This window comes from Diplotaxodon limnothrissa, linkage group LG17 (genome assembly GCF_057381915.1).
Source record: "Diplotaxodon limnothrissa isolate DT_005_m linkage group LG17, D_limnothrissa_male_GT1.1, whole genome shotgun sequence".
Lineage (NCBI taxonomy): Eukaryota > Metazoa > Chordata > Actinopteri > Cichliformes > Cichlidae > Diplotaxodon > Diplotaxodon limnothrissa.
The window spans coordinates 40902686-40926123 of NC_140612.1; the positions used below are offsets into that span (position 1 = coordinate 40902686).

General features: G+C 45.4%; 2 protein-coding genes across 5 annotated transcripts in view; one reads left to right on the forward strand and one right to left on the reverse strand.

Moving 5' to 3' along the window:
- ano8b (anoctamin 8b) overlaps positions 1-17651 on the forward strand; it is a 41125-nt gene extending 23474 nt beyond the window's left edge. Inside the window, exons 4-20 of one of the 2 annotated variants that reach the window (XM_085375789.1) lie at positions 1038-1176; positions 1268-1364; positions 1515-1631; positions 1719-1846; positions 1937-2098; positions 3674-3826; positions 4081-4207; positions 4683-4738; positions 4823-4897; positions 4987-5121; positions 7565-7812; positions 8101-8260; positions 8343-8717; positions 13142-13333; positions 13499-13630; positions 14868-14978; positions 15299-17651. In XM_085375789.1, coding sequence (XP_085231915.1) covers positions 1038-1176; positions 1268-1364; positions 1515-1631; positions 1719-1846; positions 1937-2098; positions 3674-3826; positions 4081-4207; positions 4683-4738; positions 4823-4897; positions 4987-5121; positions 7565-7812; positions 8101-8260; positions 8343-8717; positions 13142-13333; positions 13499-13630; positions 14868-14978; positions 15299-16048 — 3157 coding nt within the window. In that variant the 3' untranslated portion in view covers positions 16049-17651. The remainder of the gene's footprint in view (positions 1-1037; positions 1177-1267; positions 1365-1514; positions 1632-1718; positions 1847-1936; positions 2099-3673; positions 3827-4080; positions 4208-4682; positions 4739-4822; positions 4898-4986; positions 5122-7564; positions 7813-8100; positions 8261-8342; positions 8718-13141; positions 13334-13498; positions 13631-14867; positions 14979-15298) is intronic. The other variant, XM_085375790.1, reaches the window with a different exon arrangement.
- A 1456-nt stretch (positions 17652-19107) lies between these two features.
- Positions 19108-22743, reverse strand: dda1 (DET1 and DDB1 associated 1). Of its 3 annotated transcripts, none has more exons than XM_085375717.1 (6): positions 22714-22743; positions 22442-22633; positions 21807-21887; positions 21654-21705; positions 21467-21528; positions 19108-21048 (listed from the first exon to the last, which is right to left on the reverse strand). In XM_085375717.1, exons 2-6 carry the CDS (start codon positions 22448-22450, stop codon positions 20944-20946), a joined length of 309 nt encoding a protein of 102 aa, XP_085231843.1. In that variant the 5' UTR covers positions 22451-22633; positions 22714-22743; the 3' UTR covers positions 19108-20943. The 3 variants fall into 3 exon arrangements, with proteins under 3 accessions (XP_085231843.1, XP_085231844.1, XP_085231842.1); XM_085375718.1 differs by having other exon boundaries at positions 22442-22568; positions 22714-22742; XM_085375716.1 differs by having other exon boundaries at positions 22442-22737.
- Between the last annotated feature and the right edge of the window lie 695 nt (positions 22744-23438).

Sequence of the window (23438 nt, forward strand, 5' to 3'; positions counted from 1 at the left end):
TGATGAAATAAGAAAAGAGAGAATCTCATTAAGATTCCTGGCAGCAGCTGCTCACCTCTAAAAGGCCTCCTGGTTTTGGCTTCGATTACTAAACAGTTGGTTTAAACAGATAAAGCCTCGTTTTTTTCTTCCTCACACAAGCACCTTTATTGTGACGGTTCTGCGCTGTAAGCAGTATTCAGGCGTGAAACACAAGCTTACACCTCAGATTTCTGCTGTAATCCATCAGGTGCCGTCCGTGCTTCTTTGTGCTGCCCCTGCGAGTACATGGAGCTGCATGATGGATGGCTGTTACACATCGGCCGTACGTCTTTGTGCGTGCGTGTAAAGACTATATATACATGTGAGGGCGAGGTGAGCTCTTAGCCTGCGGGGAACAGAGAGGGAGCTGCATTATTATTGAGATTTCAGCACAAGGCCGGCGGGAAGGACAGACGGAGATGGAAAAAAGGATGATGGGATAGAAGGAGGGGAGGAGAGCGATGGATGAAGAGGGGAGGCTGAGAGAAGACAGCGTGGGCATGAAAGAGGACGAGAGCATGGGGATAGAAGATGTGCAGGAAGGCATGATGGGAAATGAGATGAGGTTCAGACATTACAGCTGAAGGACAAACCACTGTTTTTTTTAGTAATGTGGAAAAGTGGCCAAACAGAAGTGCTGCAGTGTTGTGAATTAAGATAAATCAGGTGATTATTGGGATTATTTTTAGTGTCAATCATCAGTTTAACCAACATGTTAGAAGAAAAAAGGACCATCCCAGCATGCAGGCATACATGTTTATAGCTCATAGCTGTAAAAAGAGAGACAACACCGCGTGTTGCTGTTACTATGCAATTACTCCCATTATTCCTCTCGCCGCCTCCATAATGTGCGGTGTTACCACCAGCAGAGTGAGAGCCCGGGCGTCGCCGCGTAGGCAATTAGAAACAAAAGATTTAATTAGACGAGATTAATGCACTGCAGATGACACAGATTACACGTGTAGCGTGGGCGTCTGAGGCCGGCTTAAAAAAACCTGCCCGATGTTGTCGTGCAGTTTGCTGCGAGGCGCCGAGGAAATGGGACTGAGGAAAGCAGTGAAGCCCGAGTTTGGCGGAGGAACACGGAGCTTCTCCTGCGAGGAGGACTACATCTACGAGAACATCGAGAGCGAGCTGTGCTTCTTCACCTCGCAGGTCAGTGCGACTCCAGTTATTCCCAGGTACCTACACTGGGAAAAGTTTTTCTCACGTTGCTTCCTCCTCCTCCTCTTCCCGGTGGCTGCAGGAGAGGCAGAGCATCATTAAATACTGGCTGGACAACCTACGTGCCAAACAAGGGGAGGTGCTTCATAACATCAGCTTCCTGGAAGGCCAGCCAATCAGTAAGTGATCAGAGCTAAAAGCTCCGTTGTCTTCAGCGGGCCGCGGCGTGTGTCATTGATGGTTTCCTCTCCTCGAGTGCTTCTCTCTCTAACTAAATAAAGTAAATCATCTGCTTAAATATGTTTTGCTGCTCGCTTTACTCTCTGCAGTCCCGGAGCTGAGTGCGAGAGGTGTGATCCAGCAGGTGTTCCCTCTGCATGAGCAGAGGATCCTCAGCCAGCTGATGAAGTCTTGGGTCCAGGCTGTTTGTGAGAAGCAGCCGTTAGGTTAATAAATCAAAGCTCGCTTTTACGCTGTTTCCATCTCTGACTTTGCTGTTTGCCTCACTGTTATCTTATCGATCTCACAAACAGATGATATCTGTGACTACTTCGGGGTGAAGATTGCCATGTATTTTGCCTGGCTGGGTTTCTACACCACCTCCATGTTATATCCCGCCGTGATCGGTTTCGTGCTTTGGATGCTCACCGAGTCCGATCAGGTGAGCAGAGATGAGCCGTGTGCTTGTGTAGGAAAAGGAAACAATGACACCGCCCAGTCAAACCGATAAATGTCTGCATGCTTGCCTCAGACGAGCCGGGACATCTGCTGCGTGGTGTTTGCCCTCTTCAATGTGGTGTGGGCCACTCTGTTTCTGGAGCGGTGGAAGCGGAGGGGGGCGGAGCTGGCGTATAAGTGGGGAACGCTGGACGCGCCTGCGGAGTCCCTGGAGGAACCACGGCCTCAGTTCCGGGTGAGAGAAATTAAACTCTGATTCAGTCAAAGTGCTTTACAGCGTCAGATAAAGACAATGCAGCAGAGTAACACTGAACAAAGCTTTGCAACAGGAATTAAAGGCGAACGATGTGGATTCAGTTCAGTTATAGCTGATGAGAAACAGGAGGACAGATTTAAAGCAGAGCATGGAGCAACAAATAGTCCAACGTGTAAGGAAGCTGAGTGATATTTGCTCTATAGTGGGCAAATATCCAGATAATATTTAAAAATGAAGAAGCTCCCAGTATAACACACTGGAGAAACTGGTTACATGCTGTCCTTGTTATGGGAAAACATCCCTGCAGGACTACAGCTGAAAATAGACGACCTGTTGTTAAATGCTCACCAATGATAGCGAGCGAATCAGAATGATGCTGACAGCTGCACAGTTTCCTTTTTTCTTCTGCTTTATTCACAAAAACTTTAATTATGTACTTTGGGAACAGCTTTAGTTACTCTTCCATTACAAGGAGATGTCAGAACAGAAGTGGAACTGAGGATTGATTGATTGATTGATTGATTGATTGGGGTGGCTGTAGCTCAGGAGTCGAGCAGGTCGTCCACTAATCGCAGGGTCGGTGGTTTGATCGCTGGCTGCTCCAGCCTGCAGCCGAATCCTCGGGAAAGAAAATAATGAAGTATGACTGTTAGATAGAAAGCACTTCAGTACAAAAAGCATAAACAGTGTTTGTGAGAATTTCACTTCAAAAACAACATCACAGCTGATCAACGTGCTGTACCAAACTAAGAGAACAAAAGAATAAATGGGTACACAGGGCAAAAACAAAGACGACAACTCACACGGGCCGAGGAGGACAGGTGTGTTTTTAAATGAGCTTTAAAAGCAGCGAGGGATGGAGCCTGCCTGAGCTCCAGAGGAAGCTCATTCCACATTTTGGGAGACAAAGCTGCAAAGACTCGGTCTCCTCGGGGTTTCTAAAATGTTTCTGGGACAGCTAGCTGATCTAAGAGCACGAGACGGCACGTAAGGGTGAAGCAGCTCAGACAAATAATAAGAAGCGAGACCATTAAGACTTAAAAACAAATACAAGAATTTTAAAATGGGTTCAAAACTTAATGGAAGCCAATGAATTGCAGTAAATGCTCAGATCAGAGTGTCAACAGGACGGGTTTAATGTTTGACGGCTGCCTCAGCTGAAAGAAGGAGAACTTCACCACAGTGTCGATGTGAGTCAATGAGGCGAGTTGTTTAAAGTGCTTTGAGCAGTGAGAGTAGAAAACAGTCCGTTTATGTGAAACGTGCTTCTTCATGTGCAAATGCAAAGAGGAGAAAAAGCACAAAACAAATATGTTACTGTGATTATCTAACAGCGTCACTAATGTGGGGTCCAGGGTCTCCTGACCCACCCCTAAAATATTGTCTTTATCAAAAAGGAGCATTTAAAGCCAACAACAAAGGCAGCGAGTCTCCTGTGTGACGGCTGGCTGAAGGCTCCGCTTCACATTTTACCTTTGAGAACTCAAATGAGTGCTTTGTGCGTTTTCCCTCCAGCCTCTCCTCTTTACGCTGTTTCATATCCTCTGTCTGCAGGGAATCAAGCGCTGCAGTCCTATAACGGGATGCGAGGAGTTCTACTATCCTCCGTGGCGGAGGCGTCTATTCAGGTGGCTGGTCAGCCTGCCCATCTGTATCCTCTGTCTCTGTTTTGTCTTCCTGGTCATGCTCATCTGCTTTGAGCTGCAGGTCAGTCCAGCTGTCAGCATCTGTTCTCTTTGTTGTGTCCCGCTTTGATGAATACAGCAGCAAATTTAACGCAAGAAAATCATCTTCTTTTGTCAGATTTCTTTTAGAGTTTGACGTAATGAAGCATTTTAAAGAAGCTACGAAACCAAAAACCACAGACAGTAACTAATAATAAACAAATAGACTCCACGCTTCATAGAATGGGAGTGTTTATTGCCTTTGGGGGCTGAGAAGTTGTATTTGTGTCTCTGCAGGAGTTTGTGATGGGGATCAAGGAAATGCCTCGGCTGGCTCGCTTCATCCCCAAAATCATGCTCGCTATCACTGTGACTGCGTGTGATGAGGTGTACAGGAAGATCGCCTGCTGGCTCAATGACATGGGTGAGCGCCGAGCTTCTAGGCCGGCAAAACGTAACCGCAGATTCAGAGCAGAGCGTCTCTTACTCAAGATGATCTCCTGAAAGTCGCGTCCTTAATATTAGTTATTAATATTAGTTATTAATATTAGTTATGGATCGCTGGCAATTCCTTTTGAGCGCTGAGCTGGCTGTGGCTCGAGAGGTCGAGCAGGCTGCACGAATCAGAAGGTTCCTGCGGTCTGGACACGATGTGTCCATCAGTGTGAGTGTGTGTGCGAGTGTGTGAGTGTGTGTGTGTGTGTGTGTGTGTGTGTGTGTGTATGTGAGTGAGTGAGTGAGTGTGAGTGTGTGTAGAAGTGCTTTGAGCGCTCAAATAAAGGGGTGAAGCTCTACGGTTCATTAGTTACTAATTAAGCAGTCAATGATTGAAGCTTTTACTGTGCTGCATGTTTTTAATGGCTTGCCAGGTGTGTTACGCTGATGTTGTGTTTCCACAGAAAACTATAGACTCCAGAGTGCCTATGAGAAAAATCTCATCATCAAAATGGTTCTTGTAAGTGTCGTCCTTTGCTGTGGGATTGGGTGGAGCTAATTCCTCTTCCTGTTTAATCACACCTGGCCTTTCTGTCTCTTGCAGTTTCAGTTTGTAAATTCCTATCTCAGCCTTTTTTACATCGGATTCTACCTCAAAGACATGGAGCGCCTGAAAGAGGTGAGACGTTTCCGCCGCTCAGACACTCGCACTCACTCGTCGACGTCGTCATTAATCCGCACATCCGTGCGTTTGTCCGTTTGTGGAAGATGCTGCTGGTGTTGTCTCTGATCAGGAGTCTGCAGCGGCAGGTCCGGGTCAATGTGCTGCCTCACGTCTCCCTGAAGATCAAGATGCTGGTGGTCTCTGTTCCCTGGTTCTTCAGGGCTTTGCTCGGGAACAAAGTACGATCCCTGTTACGCGTAGGGAAGGTCAGAGGTCTGTTTCTGACCACCTCCGTTATGCCTTTGCATGCCAGCTTGGTGCCAATCAGTGAGCAGGTGTGCTTGGAAAGAACGTGTGCTGGAGCTCCAAACCTCCACGCTGTTAAATGGCTGCAGGGCTGTTTTCATTACATCTCTGTATTTGGGAGACTTGGGACTTTGTAGCTGTCAGCAGATACTGTCTGATTATCTAAAACCAACTTTATATTCAATGACATCAACTCTCAAAACGCGCCTCTTCTTACTTCTTCTATTGGGTCCTTTCATCTGAAGATCGGTCTTCCTGGTATTCCTTGTGATGGGAATTGTGGATTTCTTTCTTGGGCTTTTTTCCCTCTGTGAGTCATCTTGTCCCTCAGCTTCTCACCATCTGCTCCACCTTTCGGACTCTCGATGTCAGCTGACTTCCCAGTTTTCCCAGTTTACACCAGCACAGCTCAGGCTCTCCACATGTCGGTAAAGCTTTCTGATTTACTGGAAGTACCATGAAAGGCTAAAATCATTTAAAACACGTGAGACTTTTCTTGTTTCCAGTTGATGAGAGAGACGTCAGCTGTTACGTGACTGAGATGTTAGCAATCAGAGAGCAGCGTCTCCGCCTCTCAGTCCCTGTGCTGTCCATTATTGATTATGTCCTGTATGCTCTCTGTTTCTGTGCTGTAGCATCTTCTGCGCAGTGTGTTGTGCATCAGCGTTTGACCTGAAGGAGCTGCTTTCAGATTAAAGACAACAATGGATCGTGAGCTTTGTGGTGATGCAGTCGCTGTCTAACCTCTGCGTGTGTGTATTATATGATTGAAGACATATTAAACTCTTGGCTTTGACTGTTAAAGCTCATGTTAAGTCTAATTGTTGAATGTTGCCATTGTGTTTCTTAAATTTGTACAGTCTTAGTTTAAGCAGTAGGATCAAAGCCATTCCTTTGATCCTGACCACCTTTCCAGCCACTCTGTGCTGGGGGAGGTTTTATTGTAGATACATCCTATCTGAAAGATCTGTTTCTTTTGATGTAAGCTTCCTGGGTTTATGACCCTTTGGTCAGCAGGAGGTCTCACACACACATTCTCACATAACACACACACACACACACACACACACACACACACACACACTCAGTGTATACATTTACATACAGTGCCTTGTCTTTGTAACCAAAGGGGGGTTGCAAGGGGAGGTGCTTTGTAAACTATTGTTTGAAGTTTGTCAATAAAAGGCAGCGAGAGGAGGCCACCATTGGGGTCATTGTCGTGCTGGACACAGACGAGGCCTCCCTTGCGCAAGTAATGGATCGATCGACTGTCTTGTTTTCTTCATGATGAATAAGTCTCTAGAATTAGCGGGGTTTGTGGAAACACAGACCCAACAGCTCAGTTATGGTTTGATGCAACTCGGTTTCTTTTTCTGTGCTTATTGACAAGATCAGAGAAACAAAGAAACATTTTTTGTTGTAGAAACCAGGAGATCACTGAGTTTGACCAGATTAAACTCTTAAGAAACTTTATTTTGTAAAGCTAAATAAATACTTTGTGCACAGAGACACGTTCACATGAAGGTTTATTAAAAAATGGTAATGAATCCCAAAATGATAAGAGTATAGTTGTGTTCAGTTACCCGTTTAATCTTAATCTCTGTACTTATTGTCACGCATAATGTATATGTCTTCTTCCAGATGACTTTTTCAGAAACAAAGAACTGTGTCTGTGTTGGACTCAGCATGAGATTTTATTTGTAGCCGTTCTGCTTCCCGTCAGTTCCTGTTCTGGACGCCTCCCGTTCGCCCACAGGTCAAAGTATTTGGACGAGGGACCGGGCCGTGGGTGCCGCAGCGTCTCCTGTTGCATGAAGCGTCCGTGACAGAGCCGGGAAAACATGACAACTTTGAGGTTTCTAGTCAGCTGTCCACAAATAAGCCCGTCGCACGTCTTGACTGCTGCGTCTAAAGAAACTTTAGTTTCAAGACTGATGAACTTTTCACTCGAGCCTGTCACAGGGCGGAGGTGTAATTATTGTGCGTCGCTTTGTGTCTCGGCTTGGTGGAGCAGTTTAGTTGGTTCGTTCGTGTCTGCCGTGTGCAGCGAGGTCTGTAGGTGAGAGGCTGCTGTGCTTTTTAGAGTTCGAATGTGACACAGCGATTGCTGCCTAACACCTCAGGACCCCCGATTACAGGGTCCCTCCTACTGCTTGGAATAGGGAACCATTCAGGCGGAGCTTGCCTTGAGCACACAGTCTGCATACATGTCTCTTTATTTTAAATGTTTTCACCTTATTTTATTAAGTCCTCTCTCGCTGCTCCTCCTGCGCTCTGTCCACTGTCATCTATCCTGTCTTGTTTCTTTTAAATGCTCCAATCAGTGCGCTGTGATCTGTGGGTGCTGCAGCTGTTTCTCTGCCTTGTGTTTGTCAGATGCTGGCCACTCTACTCATCATACGCCAGTTCCTTCAAAACGTTAAGGAGGTGCTGCAGCCTTACCTGTATGAGCGTCACAAGCTGGGAGAGCTTACGCTGCGAGCCGTGTGGGACCTGCTGCTCTCAGTGCTGCTGAAATACGCCCGGCTGGCAGCTGGAAAAGCCATGGCGTCTCCCACTGACCAGACCATGCCAGGACCCGGACTGAGGGGCACCAGGCCTGGAGTGGGGCAGCCAGAAAGAAGGTGGTGCTCTGAGCCGTTCAGTAAAGATGATGCAGTAAAGAAAGCGTGTGCTGAAAGATCCGTGACGTTCATGTGTTTAGCTGTCATTCACACCAACACTTACTGCGTTAGTCACTACAAGCAGAGCCGCTCGGCTGCAGACAGAACGACACTTTATCGTCCTCCGCTATTGTTCACGCACCGCATGCAGTTATGATTCATAGCTATCAGACACAGAGTGCACAGACCGCCAGAACAGGTTGGCACACAGTTACTCTGACGTTTATCTGTCTCTTCACCTGCTCTCAGGGAAAAGAAGTGTCTGAACGGAGGATGTGGAGTGCCTGATGAGGAGGAGGGAGCTGAGAAGGACGAGGCTGACAGCGGGAGGTTCAGCGAAGGAGAGACGGAGGAGGAAAGTTTGATCGACTGCGGCTTGAAGCTGAGGAAAGTGAGCTTCATAGAGAAGGTACAGTGCCGCGTGACCAGCGTTAGCACGTTCACGCTTTAGAGGTTGAATCATGTAACTGATCAGCGATGTCGTGGTTAAGGTGGACAGAAAGGCGGCGTGCAGTGGGCCCCCTGTGGACAGCAGCTTTCTGGAGGAGGGAAGCCCCACCATGGTGGAAAAGGGAATGGACCCGGCCTCGATGTTCGAAATGTGCGACGACGACGACGACAACGGAATTCATGATGTGAAGGACTCGAGCGGGGGCAGGGCTGAGGCCGCTGATGCTGCCGCCGCCGCCAGCCCGCTGCCTTCTGGATCTGAGAGCAGCGCGTCGCTGCGTCACAGAAGAAGAGGCCGGAGCGCCGAGAGGGTCGAGCCGAAAACGAAAAGGGAATCGTGGATGGATCCCCCCGAGGAGAGAGAGAGCACCACGCTCACTCAGGCGGAGATGGAGAGCTGCATGCAGACGTACTCAGTAAGTGCACATATGTACTCACCCTGCACGTACGGCTCAACTGACACCTTGGCTGATTGTGATTGGGTAGAGGATCAATAGGGGGTCCATGGCACTCTTTGGGACACTCCCACAGGGCTTAAATCTGAGATTCTCCACCAGTCGCATTTAGAACTGAAGAAGCTTCTCAGATGAGAGGTCTTTCCAAGCTCCTTAGACTACTGACAGAAGGGAAATGCAAGTGAGGTCAGAGGTCAAATGTGACATATTTGGACCCAAACTGTAGTGTGATATTTAGTATCGTTTTAAAGATCAGAGATTTTCTTGAAAGTTTGACCTCATTTGAAGAAGTGATCAGAGGTGACTGAGTAACGTGATATTTACAATCACTATATGCCTGCATAGTTTTACATGCTCAGTGCAGCATTATTATCACTGAGGTTCAGATCAATCAAGTCAAATGTGATGTGATATTTTGAACCTTATAAAATCGGTACTTTATAAGTACCAGATGTTGACTGTGTGATAATCATCCCCGCAGACCTCGGTGGATGTAAGCCAAAGTTTCCTGGGTCGTTAACAGTTTACTCTTCGGCCGCCCCTCATCTGTTGTTTTTTTTCGGCAAAATTATCCACACCCACCGCCGTGCTATGCATTCTGGGATATGTTGGGCCACGAAGTCTTCACCGCCACGTCCTTAAAATTCAGGGAAATGAAGGACGCATTTGAGGGCCGCATTTCGAGCAGCCTTTGAATTGGGACAGCCTTCGTTGCGTCAATGTGACGTAATCGGCCTTACAATGCGGCCTTTAAGGCTGCAGACCCTGAATCGGGATACAGCCTCTGTGTTTCATTCAGTCTGTGTCATGTCGTCTGTGTTCCCACCTCCATGTTTTCATGGTCAGTCTTTGCAGTTATCACCATAGTCTCTGAGTCTTCTTAGTTTGTCACAGTACTAGTTTTCCCAGTTTAGTTATAGTCTAGTTTAGTCACGCTATCCCTGCTTTGTTTGTTCACTTTGTCTTCAGCCATAATAAAGGCTCGCTTTCTGTTAAGTTCACTCCCGTGTACGCACCTGGGTCCATCACACACACCACCACATTAGGGGTGCAACGATATTGAACCGTTCGATACAGTGCTTTCGGTTCGGTACGCATATGTATCGAACAATACAAAATTTGTAATTTATTTTATCAACTTTCCTTCTGACGATGCTGTCTGTGTTGAGCGCTCAGTGGATCTGTGTTCGACTACTCCGCCTAGGCTGCACTGTCGAGCGCAGATCCACTGAGCGCTCAACACAGACAGCATAGTCAGAAGGAAGAGCGCAGGGCAAGCTAGCAGACAGAAGTTAAGCTCTCCTTGCAACATGGCAAATTGAACCTCCCCCACCCTCATTCAGATCTGGCCTTTGGAACTATTTTGGTTTTCATGTGACGTATGACCCTGAAGGTAAGCGCTTCATGGACTAAAGTAAAACAGTATGTTGGATGTGCCACGCAATGCTCAATTACATGGGTGGGAACTAGTGTGTTAGGCAGTTAGCTCGTTAACTTGTTAGCCGTCTAGCCCCACGTGGGGTGATCAGGGGTAGCTCGTTAACGGATATTTGCCGTGTTGTGGCGTTAACGTCATTTCAACGAGATTAACGCTGACAGCACTAGTGGGAACACAACGAATATGACTGCACATTTACTCCGACATCATCCTAGTGCAAAGACAAGTGGAAGCAGAAAAAAAACAAGCAAGCATGCTACAAACTTTACCCGAGTCATTTAGACAGCCGTTAGCACAGAATTCTCCTTATGGGGACCTGATATGTTTAATATTGTGGCGAGCTCAGACAAGGAGGAGACGGAGGTGTCGTTTGGTCTTGCTTCCCGTGAGCTAACCGGGGAGCACAGCCGTTTATTGACATCTGCAGAAGAACACTGCCGCTAGCTAACTGCTCAGCGCGGCAACCGCACAGCAACAACAACAACACACAGGGCGCCCTCTGACCCCGGAAGGACACACCGTCGCAGCGAGAGGGTGTCACCCGTCACTATGGCAACATAAACAAAACATAACTGTACAAACAGAACCCCGAGCAGCCCTGACCCGCTACAATATGCTGCCGAGAATATAGCCCAGAAGAAGCGGATAGTATAGCTTTTATTTTGGAAAGAGCCATTTCTCTGTAATAAACTCTCTTTTCCAAAGATGAGTGATTCCTCAATCAGATACAGGGCTCGCAATATCGCTAGCCCAACGTCCCGGGGCTAGCGATTTTTCCAGTCGGGCTACCAAAATCTATCTCTTCCCTGCCCGTCGGGCTATTGTAGGAAAAATATATGTCAATGCTTTTGCATTCTTTCAGAAATGTAGCTGGGTAATTATGTCATTGGGTGAGCCACTGTCAATATGTGACATATTGAAATCGCGTTTGAATTTGCGCTTGTTTTTTTGCTTTCACTTTGCAATGCACGAACTGTGTATAGAGAGCGACAGCACTGATCTGTGAGTGATGATAATTTGCGCACCAATTCCTCTGACATCGTCTTATTAATCGTTAGCTTACTATGCAAACATGACAAGTGAAATCTCCCGCAGCTTAAACATGTGAGAGGTTGATCGCGCAGAGAATCGCTGAGCTTATGTGAGTCCGTGTGTAAAAGCAGCAGTATATATATTTTAGTTCTGCTGAGCCAAATAAGACAGGTCAGGGTGAAGAAGTGACAGCCAAAGAAAAGCTTACCACAAAACGGAGAAGTTATGACAAATCAGACTATAAGGCAAAAAGAAAGTGCAGCTTTATGGTTTCATGGACAAAAGAATTTCTGTGGCTGCAATATGACGAGCTAAATAACCAGGGCTGCACATAAGTGGTCCGCAGGTGCGCATTCGCTGTCAAAAAAAAAAAAAAAAACGCGCACAAGATAAGAAGTTGCAACGCGTGTTTGCATACATAAGATTTTCTGGAGGAGGACAGACATTTGTTTAGAACTCTTAAAGATGTCGAAGAAGCTCCTTTAAGCAATTACTGTGGTGTTCCTCCACCTCCAAACAAATGTCAGAAGGAGTCCGAACCACAAAAGAAGCGCGTATTCTCGGAAAAGTGGTTGCAGGAGGTGAGCTGGCTTCAAACAAATGATGAACGCACAGAGATGTGGTGCAGAATGTGCCGTGAAAATCCCACTCTAGTGGACAAAAACAGTGCTTTTTATATGGACGCAAACGCGCGTTGCAACTTCTTATCTGGTGCGTCTTTTATTTTGACAGCGAATGCGCACATGCGGACCACTTATGTGCACCCGTGTAAATAACATAATGTTCTGCCGGGTGTGTTGTTGGATTTCTCTCGATTTCTGAGTCGACAAGTGCCTTTGTTACTGGGACCAGTCATTTTAAGAAAGGCCCCATTAGAACCCATGAGAAATGCAAGAAATGCATTATTGCTCAGTCTGCAATATCTTTCCCAGAACAAACACCAATTGCAAATAACAGACTAAAAATAAACCTGAAAAATCTGTTTAGAACAGCTACTATGTTGCGTGAACTACCACTGGCACAATTTAGCAGTCTTTGCAAACTTCAAAAAGCAAACGGCCTCGATCTTGGTTCCACTTGCCTCTTACCCGTGACTTCAGTGGAAATTTCAAATTCAGGCTCTGACACAGACTGATTCATGTCCTACACAGTTCTTACAAGTTCATAGAAATTTCTGTTCAATTAGAACCAAGTATTTGAGTTGATGACTGTAATTTTTATACAATGTTGTAATTTGTTTTTCAACAATTTTTTGATTAATGTTTTGTCTCCTTTACAATATTATACATTAAAGTATAATATTGTAAAGGAGACAAAACATCAATCAAAAAAATTGCTCTCTTTTTTATTCGGGCTGCTTAAATTTATTTTGGGCTACCAAAAACTGAAGAGTCCCTGCCTACCAGGGATTTTGAAATTTTGCGAGCCCTGAGATATATTTATTTTTTTAATTACTTTTGTTTCAGCAACATTAAATTTAAAAACTGTACTTTTGAGTTAAAATATATATTTATAATTTTAATAAATGACAAATTAAAAAGGCATGAACATTTGTTTTGTATCGAAAAAATATCGAACCGAACCGTGAATTTTGTGTATCGTTGCACCCCTACACCACATGGCCTGTCTCCGCAGACCGTGACAAGTTCATTCTAAACATCTGGTGTTTACAGGCAGAACGACTCGTTCTCTGTTATTCTCTTTAAAAACTGGTCACTCTTTGAATCCTAGAACTACAACATGAATCCTACAGACCTTATAAATGCTTGTATGACTGCCATATCTTATTATATCTTATATATCTCATCTACAAATGAGTTTAGTCCACAGAAAATGCAGCGTCGTCCGCAGCAGCCATGTAGTCACGTACTGTACAGACTGCATTTGGCTTATTGCTCCACTTTGTCCTTCTTAGGACACTTTCCAAGACTACCAGGAGATGTTTGTCCAGTTTGGCTACGTGGTGCTCTTCTCCTCTGCCTTTCCTCTGGCTGCCATGTGCGCTCTCATCAACAACATCATTGAGATCCGCAGTGATGCCTTTAAGCTCTGCACCGGCCTGCAGAGGCCCTTTGGAGTCCGTGTGGAGAGCATCGGCCAGTGGCAGGTAAGAAATGCACTGTGTGAACATGGGGAGCTGACTAACACACAAACGGCATTACTGTTAACAAACCAATCAAGTTCATCAGTAATCAGAGTCTGGCTGAACTTTATTTAAGAGCAAAGCACAAAGTCAGAAAAAAATGGAAAGCTTTTATTTTCCCGTTCACAGACTGCGATGGAAGCCATGGGCCTGATTGCCATCATAGTGAACTGCTACCTGATTGGTCAGTGTGGTCAGCTACAGCGTCTCTTTCCATGGCTCAGCCCTGAGATGGCCATCATCTCCATCGTCATCCTCGAGGTACCGCAGCTACTTCCTGCTCAGTCTGAAACACAGCGGCGCTCTTTCAGTCTTTTCCCGTCACACAGTTGTCCTACCTGTAAAGACTGGGACGGACATTTAACAGAACATTTACTCAAACCACTTCATCAGTCGGTAAACTGTTTAACACAGATTTCACTTTCATGACACGTAATGAAGTAGAAGCCCAGGAAATAGTTTACTAATAGGAAGATGAGATTGGCGGCCAGTCATGACATCAAACCAGTTTTAACTCTCCAAACGCGTGAACAAAGGAACTGAAAGATAAGATAAGATAGAACTTTATTAATCCCTCGGGTGGGTTCCTCTGGGAAATTCGACTTCCAAAAAAAGCACAGCAACGACCAAAGTTACAGTTACAGAATTGTTATATATATATATATATATATACACACACACACACACACACACACACACACACACACACACACACACACACACACACACACACATATATAAATACAGAGACAAATATAAATAAAATATACAAAGGGGATAAATAGAATAAATAGGAATAAAAAAATTAAAATACAAGTGAATTGCACATTTCAAGTATTGAGTCTATTGCACTGTTGACTATTTACAAAAAGTATTGCACAAGGTATTGTACAGTGAGGTGAAGAGGCACTACAGCTTAGTTGTTCCCCCCTCCTTTGTCCTCCTGTTTCCCCTCCCTCTCCCCTCCAGAGAGGAGTTAAACAGTCTGATGGCGTGTGGGACAAAGGAGTTTTTAAGTCTGTTAGTTCTTGTCTTGGGGAGAAGCAACCTGTCACTGAACAGACTCTTCTGGTTGTTTATGGCCGTGTGCAGAGGATGCCCAGCATTGTTCATAATGTCCAGCAGTTTCTTTAATGTCCTTTTCTCTGCCACTGTCACCAGAGTGTCCAGCTTCATGCCGACCACAGAGCTAGCCTTCCTGATCAGTTTCTCCAGCCTGAAACCGTCTGTGCACAACGCTGCTGCTACAGCTTGTCACATATTTAGAAACAGGCTGTGCTTCACTGTGCCGGCCGTCTGCATCCAGAGGGGTCAACAGCCTGCAGCTCTGTGCTGGCCTGATAAAGAAGTTTGAGCCCAAATGTTGCAAGAATGACCTCAAGTGACAAGTTGCTTAAAGAGGGCGTTTGAGGCACCGTGTCCTATTTACTGTATGTGAATTACTTTATAATTGTTTGACTTCACCTTCCTTGTTTTCCACCTCTCTGTCTGTTTGCAGCACTTTGCCATCCTGTTGAAATACATCATCCATGTGGCTATTCCCGACATTCCTACGTGGGTCAAAGAGGAGATGGCTAAGCTGGATTACCAGCGCAGGGAGGCCTTTAAGGTGACTTCAGGGAGTTCGAAGAAGCACTTTAAAGTCTCCCTCATTAACCTTATGATGCTACAGCACTGCAGTTGTTTCTTTTTGGAAATAAATGACTAAAGTTGCTTTGATATTGTAGCAAAATGACTGTTACTGTAAAGGTTGTCAGCTGTGCTGCACAACACAGGAAAAGAGATTAGCTTGTAGCTGCCCTGGGAGCACTAATGCAAGATTCTGACTGCAGTAAGGGCTTTTAGACAAGTCGCGCTGCGGTAGTGTAGTAGTTGACTACTGCTGATTCTTTATGAACGCATTGTGAGAACGTTTCCCTTCCTCTGCAGAAGCACGAGCGGCAGGCGCAGCAGCATTACCAGCAGCTGCAGAGGAGGAAGAGGGAGGAGGAGGAGAGGCAAAGGCAGGCAGAGCACATGGCTCGCAGGGAGAGGGAGCGGGACGACAGCAAAGGCGACGTTTCGGGGGATCACCACCACGACAAAGGTCACGGCAGCAAATCACGTTCTGGGGGTGGAGGCGGAGGAGGGAGCGGCGGGTCGGACAAGCCCAAGAGGCCCAGCTCCCTGTTGGCCAATAATAATGTGATGAAGCTGAAGCAGATCATCCCGCTGCAGAGCAAGTTCTCCTCGGGTGGCGCCCGCTCCCCACAGTCACCCACGGGCAGCGAGCCAAAACTGCCCGGCTTCTTGAGCTTCAAATTCCTCAAGTCGCCTGAGAATAAGAGGGAAGGTGCTGCGGCTTCTGCGGCCGCCGGCACCACATCTGCCAGCGCCACGGCGACAGCGGCGCCGTCATCATCGTCATTATCAGGTAGCAGCTCTCAGGAGCGTTCTCAGTCACCCAATAAAGCCTTCAACCCCGGGAAATTGTTTAACTTTGGGAAATCCGAGGGAGGGACTTCCACGAACGGAGCTCCGCTGCCCAGGTCAGGAGAGGGGTCATCATCGCTGACGACAGAAAGACAGCCTTCCCGGTCTGACTTGAATGGCGTTCCGGACGAGATCCCCTCACCCGGAGGGGAAGGCGCAGAGAACGGACATTCATCAGACTTGGACGCGGCTGGTTTTAAAATCTAGAAAACGACGACAAAAAAAGCGCAACTTGTCTTTGGTTCCATCTCACCTGAACAGGTGACGTGTTTACTGTGAGGAAGGCCTGACCTGCCCTCTGTGCTGTCACAGGCCGGTGCAGGAGAGCAGAAGCTGATGAGGCGAGACTTGTTCTGGTTTGCTTTTTCTGCTGCGAGACAAAAAAAATAAAATAGAGAAAGAAACAAAAAAAAACAGGCTTTGTAAGAAAGACGAAAGCCCTTCTATCATGACCGAACACACACACACACACACACACACACACACACACACACAAATATTCAAATTCTTCCTTGTCTGCAATACATAAAGAAATGCATGAGCTGCGTTTCTAATATTTTTACGCCTTTAAAGCAGAGCTTTGTTTCCTGATTTCTTCTTGTCAGAAATTGTAAACATCTCGGTGGCTTCACACCAACAGTCTGTCGTGGAGGGGAGGAGTTTAAGGGAAAAAAAAGCTTACATGGCGGTACGAACGGATTGTACATCAGATAATTCCTGAGTGTTTTTTAGCTGTCACCACACAAGCGATCGTTAGAAATCGGTCTCATTTTTAAACTGCGACGAGTTGTTGGGCCCTTCGCTTTCGTGCTGAAGCTGAAGAGTGGAAAAGCAATATGAGTCAGTGTTTTTGGTTTTTTTTTATTAAGTGTCAATCATCGCATAAGCCCCTCCTTAACAGTCGCCCCTGATGTATCACCAGCTTTATTTTCAAAGCAGAGGTGAGGTCTGAGCTTTGCAGAACCCGGTTTGCTCCAATAGAAAGCGGCGAGCTTAGTAAGTCGTAAAAATCACAGTATTTTGGAAGAGCGAGCGGTTTTCGAGGAAAAGGAGCAGAGATGCCCGTTGCATGCTGTTCTCCATCCGAGTCCGTAGAGCGCCTTGTAAACACAGATGGTGCCTCATGCCACAAACTCCAGCTAGACTTGGCAAACGAGCACAGAGTTAAAGAAGTAACATTTGCACTAAAGCCTGACGCCCTGCATAGAAACCACCTCGGCACAGAGGGCCCACACCAGCTTGCCTCATCATTATGCAAAAAATGCATTTCTGTTCATTTCCCCCTTTCACATGGTGCATGCAGTCGGCAGCAACGAGCTTTCAAAATATTCACGTTTTCTTTTCTTCTTGAACAGCTGTTTTTATTGGCAGAAGATGGAAATTCCCTTTTTTTTTAACCAGTGCAGAACTTTTCAGATTATACTGTTAACCCAAGACGTACAGTACTCTATAAAGGTTTTAGGCACTAAAATATGTGAGAATACTTTGAAAGATGTCAGTTTACCTGACAGGAGTTCGGTAAATAGAAAAACCCTACATTAGTGGGAGCTTCATTTGACTACACAGTCGCTCAGTCATTATGAGATCTTACCCAGAATCCTTCTCTGGAGTCGGGCTGTGTCTCTCTTCATGCATTTACTGGCTCACTTGATGACGTCACCACAGAGCTTCTGCAGGGACCAATGCATGCGTTGCAGGACTCCCTTTTCCCACTGAAGATACATTTTAGGTCATCGTCATTTTTCAAAAAGCAGGATGGCATCATGTGATTTACAAAAACATACAAACATCTTAGAGTACCTAAAACTTTTTCACAGTACTGTACTTTGCATATTGTTTGCATGATCCATGTATTTTCAATGAGCCCAGCATCTACCCTTAGCTGGTATTTCACTTCTGCGGGGTCTCCAGAAGGTGGCGCTGGTTATTTAGTCACCACAGGCAGCAAAATTAAAGCAGTCTGACAAGTTTATGATGATATGAGACACAGAGAGGATTCAGAAGCCGCCGCACTGCCGAGATACGGAAACATTAACTATGCATTTCCACACGTTCACCTCCGGCGAGGATTTGGGCAATAACACAGCGTTGAAGTTGACGTGTAGTACTAAAGCTCGACACTAACCCAACCTCAAACCCCAACTCCAGCGCATCATCCTCATCCACTCTATGCATTTTCTTTCCCTTTATGTTTTAGTGTCAGCTCTCTCAGACCGCCTGTTTCCTATTTAATGTTAAGAACCTGCCCCGACCTGCATCGGCTTAACAGGTTTTTGTATTCTGTTACAGCTTTAATGTGTTAGTTTTAGAAGTCTGGTCCATTTTTCGCTCACACGCCTGCAGAAGAGACGAAAAATGTTCTTTCCGGGAGGCAAAAAGTTCTTACTGACATCAAATGCAATACCGAAATAGTCTGTGCAGTCATGTTATCATTTTTAGGAATATTTGGAAGGTACTGTTCATTATAAATGTAAATGGAGAAGGCCGAGGCTAAGAGAAACGTGACATCATCAGGGTGTGATCTTAAGAGCAGCAGAGCGAGACGGTGACGACGTAGCTGAGCACAGTCTCATTAAAAACCCTTGATATTCTTGCAGCATCAGGATTTCAGGGATAAGTGGCTTCATGGTGCGTAAGAGTCCATCGTTTGAAAAAGTCCCATAGAGAAGCAGAACTGGTGCGCTGAATAGCTCCGCCGATGCCGAGCGAGGTCACTTCCATGTGTGCATTCCCACCTTATTCAGGTAAAGCTGAAGAGCATCACAACAGACATCGGCTTGTTACTTTTTTCGTTTTTGCAGTGAAACATGTTCTGCGACGGAGATCTGTAACGTTTGGAGGAACGGCAGCGTCACGGCGCAGGCATCGCCTGCATCAGGACACAAGCTCGGACTCGTTATCAGAACAGCTTCTTTGAAAAGTTCGGACATCGTCTGTCTCATTCGGAATAAGCAGGAAAGGACTGAATGGACGTATTAATGTTTGTGTTTCAGAGTGGATGTGAACAGGCGAGACTCACCGCAGCTACATTACAGCCCGACCCGAACCTCAAAGACGAGACATTTTCATGGAAGCCTCACTTACACAACATCATACGCTCTTCCAATGTACCACTGTACAAAAAAGATCTTTTAAAGAAAAATACTGGGGAATGGGATTATTTATTTCTTTTAATTTATTTTGTCATATTTTTGTAAGACCTGACAAATAGTTAATAAAACTATTTCAAATGCATCCCATGTGTTGTGAACCGCTTCTTTACATTTTTGAAGTACCACAAACCAAAAGTGTTTTAATCCAGTTTTATTTCAGCAAAGCTAAAAAGAACATCTGATCTAACACATGTGGGGCAAGGCTTCGGGTGGTGTAGAACAGTCTGAGCAGAAGCATAATGAGGTTTTTATACTTGAAATAACAAGACGGGGTATTTACAGTGTAGATATGAAGATGACTGACCGCACCGTCGACCCACAAAACAGGAAAGAGAGGAGGTTACGTCGTGACTCAGCCGGGGAGTGATAAGAACGATTTTTTTAAAGGACAGAAAAAGAAAAGCTTTTTTTTGGGTGCATGGACACCAATACAAACTGAATCTCATACAAGGAACAAGGCAGGATGGCAGCTGCACTTTGCTGTGCATGCTTATTGTGCATTCTATGGCTGAAAGTATAATACTCTAAACGCTCACAGCAGCCAGCTCTCCATCGAGAAGGGAGAAAAATAAAATAAAAACCATCCGGAGCTGTCACAAAGATGAGACGAGCAGTAACGCTGACCTGGGCCCTGAGCTGGATCCGAGTCTTAAGGCCTCTCGGCTAATACCTTCCACACAAAAATCCCCCCCCAAACACTTTATTTCTGGTCCAGGATTATAACATCCAGCCACTGAAACAGTAACATGCAAGGCAAGATAACATCCACTGGACACTGGGGCTCTTCTCTACTTTATTCTGTAGTCTTTTACAAAAAGGCAGACACACAGATACTAAATCGGATAAGCTACTGTAACTATTTACACACGTTATGCATTCTTTTCCCTTTCCCACACGTTACTATAGACATTTCTCTTTAGTGTCTGTGCTGTTGCCAAAGTTGCGCGACTAAAAATGAAATCTCACATTTCTGTATTTTCCTATTAAGACGTAACAGCTCATTCTTTTTCTTCACATCTTTCGGTGAAAGATCTGCTAAAACTTAAAGAGAGAGAATCCCCTTCTTACTCGCCTCGATCAGCCAGAGGGAGGTGCTAGACGTGACGCTGCTTCTCAGCCACGCCGACACAACATTAATCCTACAAGCACGAGTCCCAGGATAGAACACAGATATTAATATATTCACCATAAAACAAACAAAAGAAGCCACACGTTTAAAAAGGTGGGGGTCCGGAAGAGTCGCTTCTACTTTGTGCTGTTCTTCACAGTGCATTCTTGGTTCTGTCGATTCAAACAGTGTGGAAAAGAAGTCGCAATGCCCCCGTGTGGTTGCAGAGTGGGCAGTGAAACTGAGATGGTGGGCACTGTGGCTGGCAGGAAGCTCATTGCCATTTACAAACAACAACAAAAACATCATAAAATAAAATTAAAACAGTAACAAAATACTCACAAATCAGAACAGACTGTCCGGACGACAGAGAGGCTACACGAGTCTTGTACCAGTTACATTTTTAAGAGTAGTGTCTGACATTTTCTGTCCAGTCCGTCTCATCTTAATCCTACCATCCACTCGCAGTCCGCACTCACAGCTCAGCATGCACACAAACATATACATGTGTACTGGCCCACATGGGGAAGAGCCAACACAATCAAAACACCAGTAATGATTTCGCCTCCACGACTTGAGATCATTTCTACCAACGTTATTTTCATACACTGTAAATGGCGGCTTTGTGAGTGGGAATTTCCCGCAATTCTCTCTGGAGTGACTTAACTTCATGCCAGGAAAGACATCCTGCTCTAGTCCAGGAAAAACCAGGAAGTCTGCATGCAGGAGGGATTATCCTATGGTTTTGCTTATATTGGCTATACCCTATTGATGCAAACACACATGTATACCCACCCACACACACACACACACACACACACACACACACACACGACGCGCACTTATGAGTCCTCGTTCATCTCTTGGCTATCTGTCCTGGCGATCTTCCTCGGGGGCGCCGGGCTGTCACCCTCAGCTTGTTCCTGTTCCCTTTTCTTTGCTGCATTCTGTTTGACACAGGATTACACAGGAATCAGCAAAATCACAGCCTCGCTCTCTTTCAACACGTCAGTGACAGAAGCACAGATGAACAGTTGCTTCATAGCACGTGATTATTTGAGACATAATAAAGACTCCTTACAAAGACTTTTGAATTTCAGGAGTGGGACCGCAGCTCATACTCGGCCCTGCCAATTCCATCAATATATTTCCCTTCCTACATTATACACAGCATTTATTGAGGTTCTTGCATTAGTACCTGTTGCCACTCTTTACTGAGGCCTTCCCCAAACTGCAGTTTAAAATCTAAATCTTTATTTCATCTGCCATTCTCTTTCAAGAAATACTGTCAACTCTTAGCCCTAACCCTAGTTGAGGATGTGGTCTCTGCCAAATGAGAGAAATGAAAGAACTGCACACGCTCACCTTTTTGTCCCACTGCTGGTGGAGGTAACGCAGGAGAATGTTGGTTTTTTCTGTAACAATGACTGTAAACAAACACAGGCAAGATGTTTTACATACAAAACACATTACACAGGGTGCTAGTTTAGCCACAGTTAGTAAGCATTTGAAAACATCACCACAGCAGTTTTACAGTTTCAACTGTACTTACTCTGTTCAGAGGGGTATTCGCGTGTTGGTAGGTACACGGAGGGCCTGCGGTTCTATACGAGAGATCAGAAAGAGGCTGTGAATTAGAGCTGTGCCTTCTAGACATGAACAAACCTTTAAAGAACTGCATCAAGTGATTTTAAAGGCTACTTACAGATGCTTTACAAACTGAATCTGCATGAAACCTGCTGAAGTTGCTCTTGTTGTAGACAGGAAGTCCTTTCAAGAAATCAGCCTGTGGAAAGAAGGTGAGGTGACCGTTAGACTCTGCAGCTCTCATTTCATTTGTCTTTCATCTTCAACTTCATACATCCAAAGATCGCAAGTCTGAAATCATCTGACTTTCAGCAGTCAGACTGCTGTAGTTTACTCGTGTCGGCTGACAGCAACAGTGTAAATCATCACCACCGACATGAGTGTAGGTGTGCTCCTCTTAATGCAGATGCTGCTGAGCAGGTGACAGGTCCCTGCAGATGACTGGATACAGCATTCAGGGCGTTACCTCATCTTTCACGACAACAAACCTGCCGCCCTTCGACGTCGCCATTAACCTTCAAAGTGGATGCAATATCGCACAGTGTCCATCAAGAGGTTTCAAATGGGCAGGATAGAGCTGAGCAGCTCAGAGCACAAATCGATGCCGGCTTGGCCTTGAATACCAACAGGAGGAGCAGGTGTGGCTAGCAGCTAGCCGGTAGAATCAGTTAGCTGGCTTACAATTACTGTATGCCTTATAACACCAGCTATACAGCTTAAACCACAGTAATAAACATGGGGTATGCGAACTACCTTCTCCATGATGGTGGCAGAAACGTCCAACTGCCAAACGCCGACTTGTGGACTTGGTGTGTGTTGTTCTGGTCGTGATGGCCGCGCTAGCTTACAGGCTAGGAAACCGAGACCGCTGTCCTACGTCCTTTTCGAAAGCAAAAATCACCGTCCTCAAACACAAGTTGCTGTTTCCATTTTACTTCCCAGTGACTGTGGAAAAAATGACACTACGCGCATAAAAAAGCCAAGACACCAAAACGCTCAGTACACGAGTTCGCAAAGCTACTTACACAGGACTTCTTCAGCTAGCATGATGGCACCGACGCTTTTCTAGGCCACGCCCCAAGTAGCGCCTATTGGCTTATTCTTACCCCCACCTGGTAGTAGCTTGACCGGACAACCAATTGTTAAAAACAACACAATTTAGCCCCTCCCTAAACCATTGACCAGGCAATCTGCTCTCACTCATTGAGTTTCATTATGAAAACCATCAGCCACTATTGATCCGAGCTAGAGTCCAAGATTGATGTCATCATGTGGGCGCACGTATCTCCTGCACGCGCCAATGTTTATTAGTGTCTGCAGTAAAGGCTTCAGGAAACTGAAGGACTATTTAATTCTTTTGACTTTTGTTGTAAGTTTACACCAAGTTGAAAACTTCAGATTGAAAGGTGAGAAATTGAAAACTAGGGATAAAAAAGGGTTTTCATAACACAAAGTCATTCAGGTGTTTTTGGTATTTTAAATCCTTTCAGATCTGAGTGTAGCGGAAAATTTATCTTTGTATCATAAGAAATATCTAATTTATGATGGGTGCACAGCAATCACTGAAATCAAAGATCCACAATATCTTTATTCTTGTCATACAAAATCACACAACAGTCAAGCAAATGCAATAAACAGATAATAAATATACAGGACTGAGCAACATTAACATTAAGAATATAATGAATTATTTTAAAGACTGCATGTCAGTATACTGTGTCTACACCCAGACTCTTCTAATAAGGTGTTG

Bases quoted from the DNA above. Each gene is read 5' to 3' on its own strand.
- dda1 (XM_085375717.1), bottom strand. The intron at 21,706-21,806 runs GTAAGTAGCCTT...TCTCTCGTATAG, and splicing joins ATTCAGTTTGTAAAGCATCT to AACCGCAGGCCCTCCGTGTA. The intron at 21,529-21,653 runs GTAAGTACAGTT...GTTTGTTTACAG, and splicing joins CGAATACCCCTCTGAACAGA to TCATTGTTACAGAAAAAACC.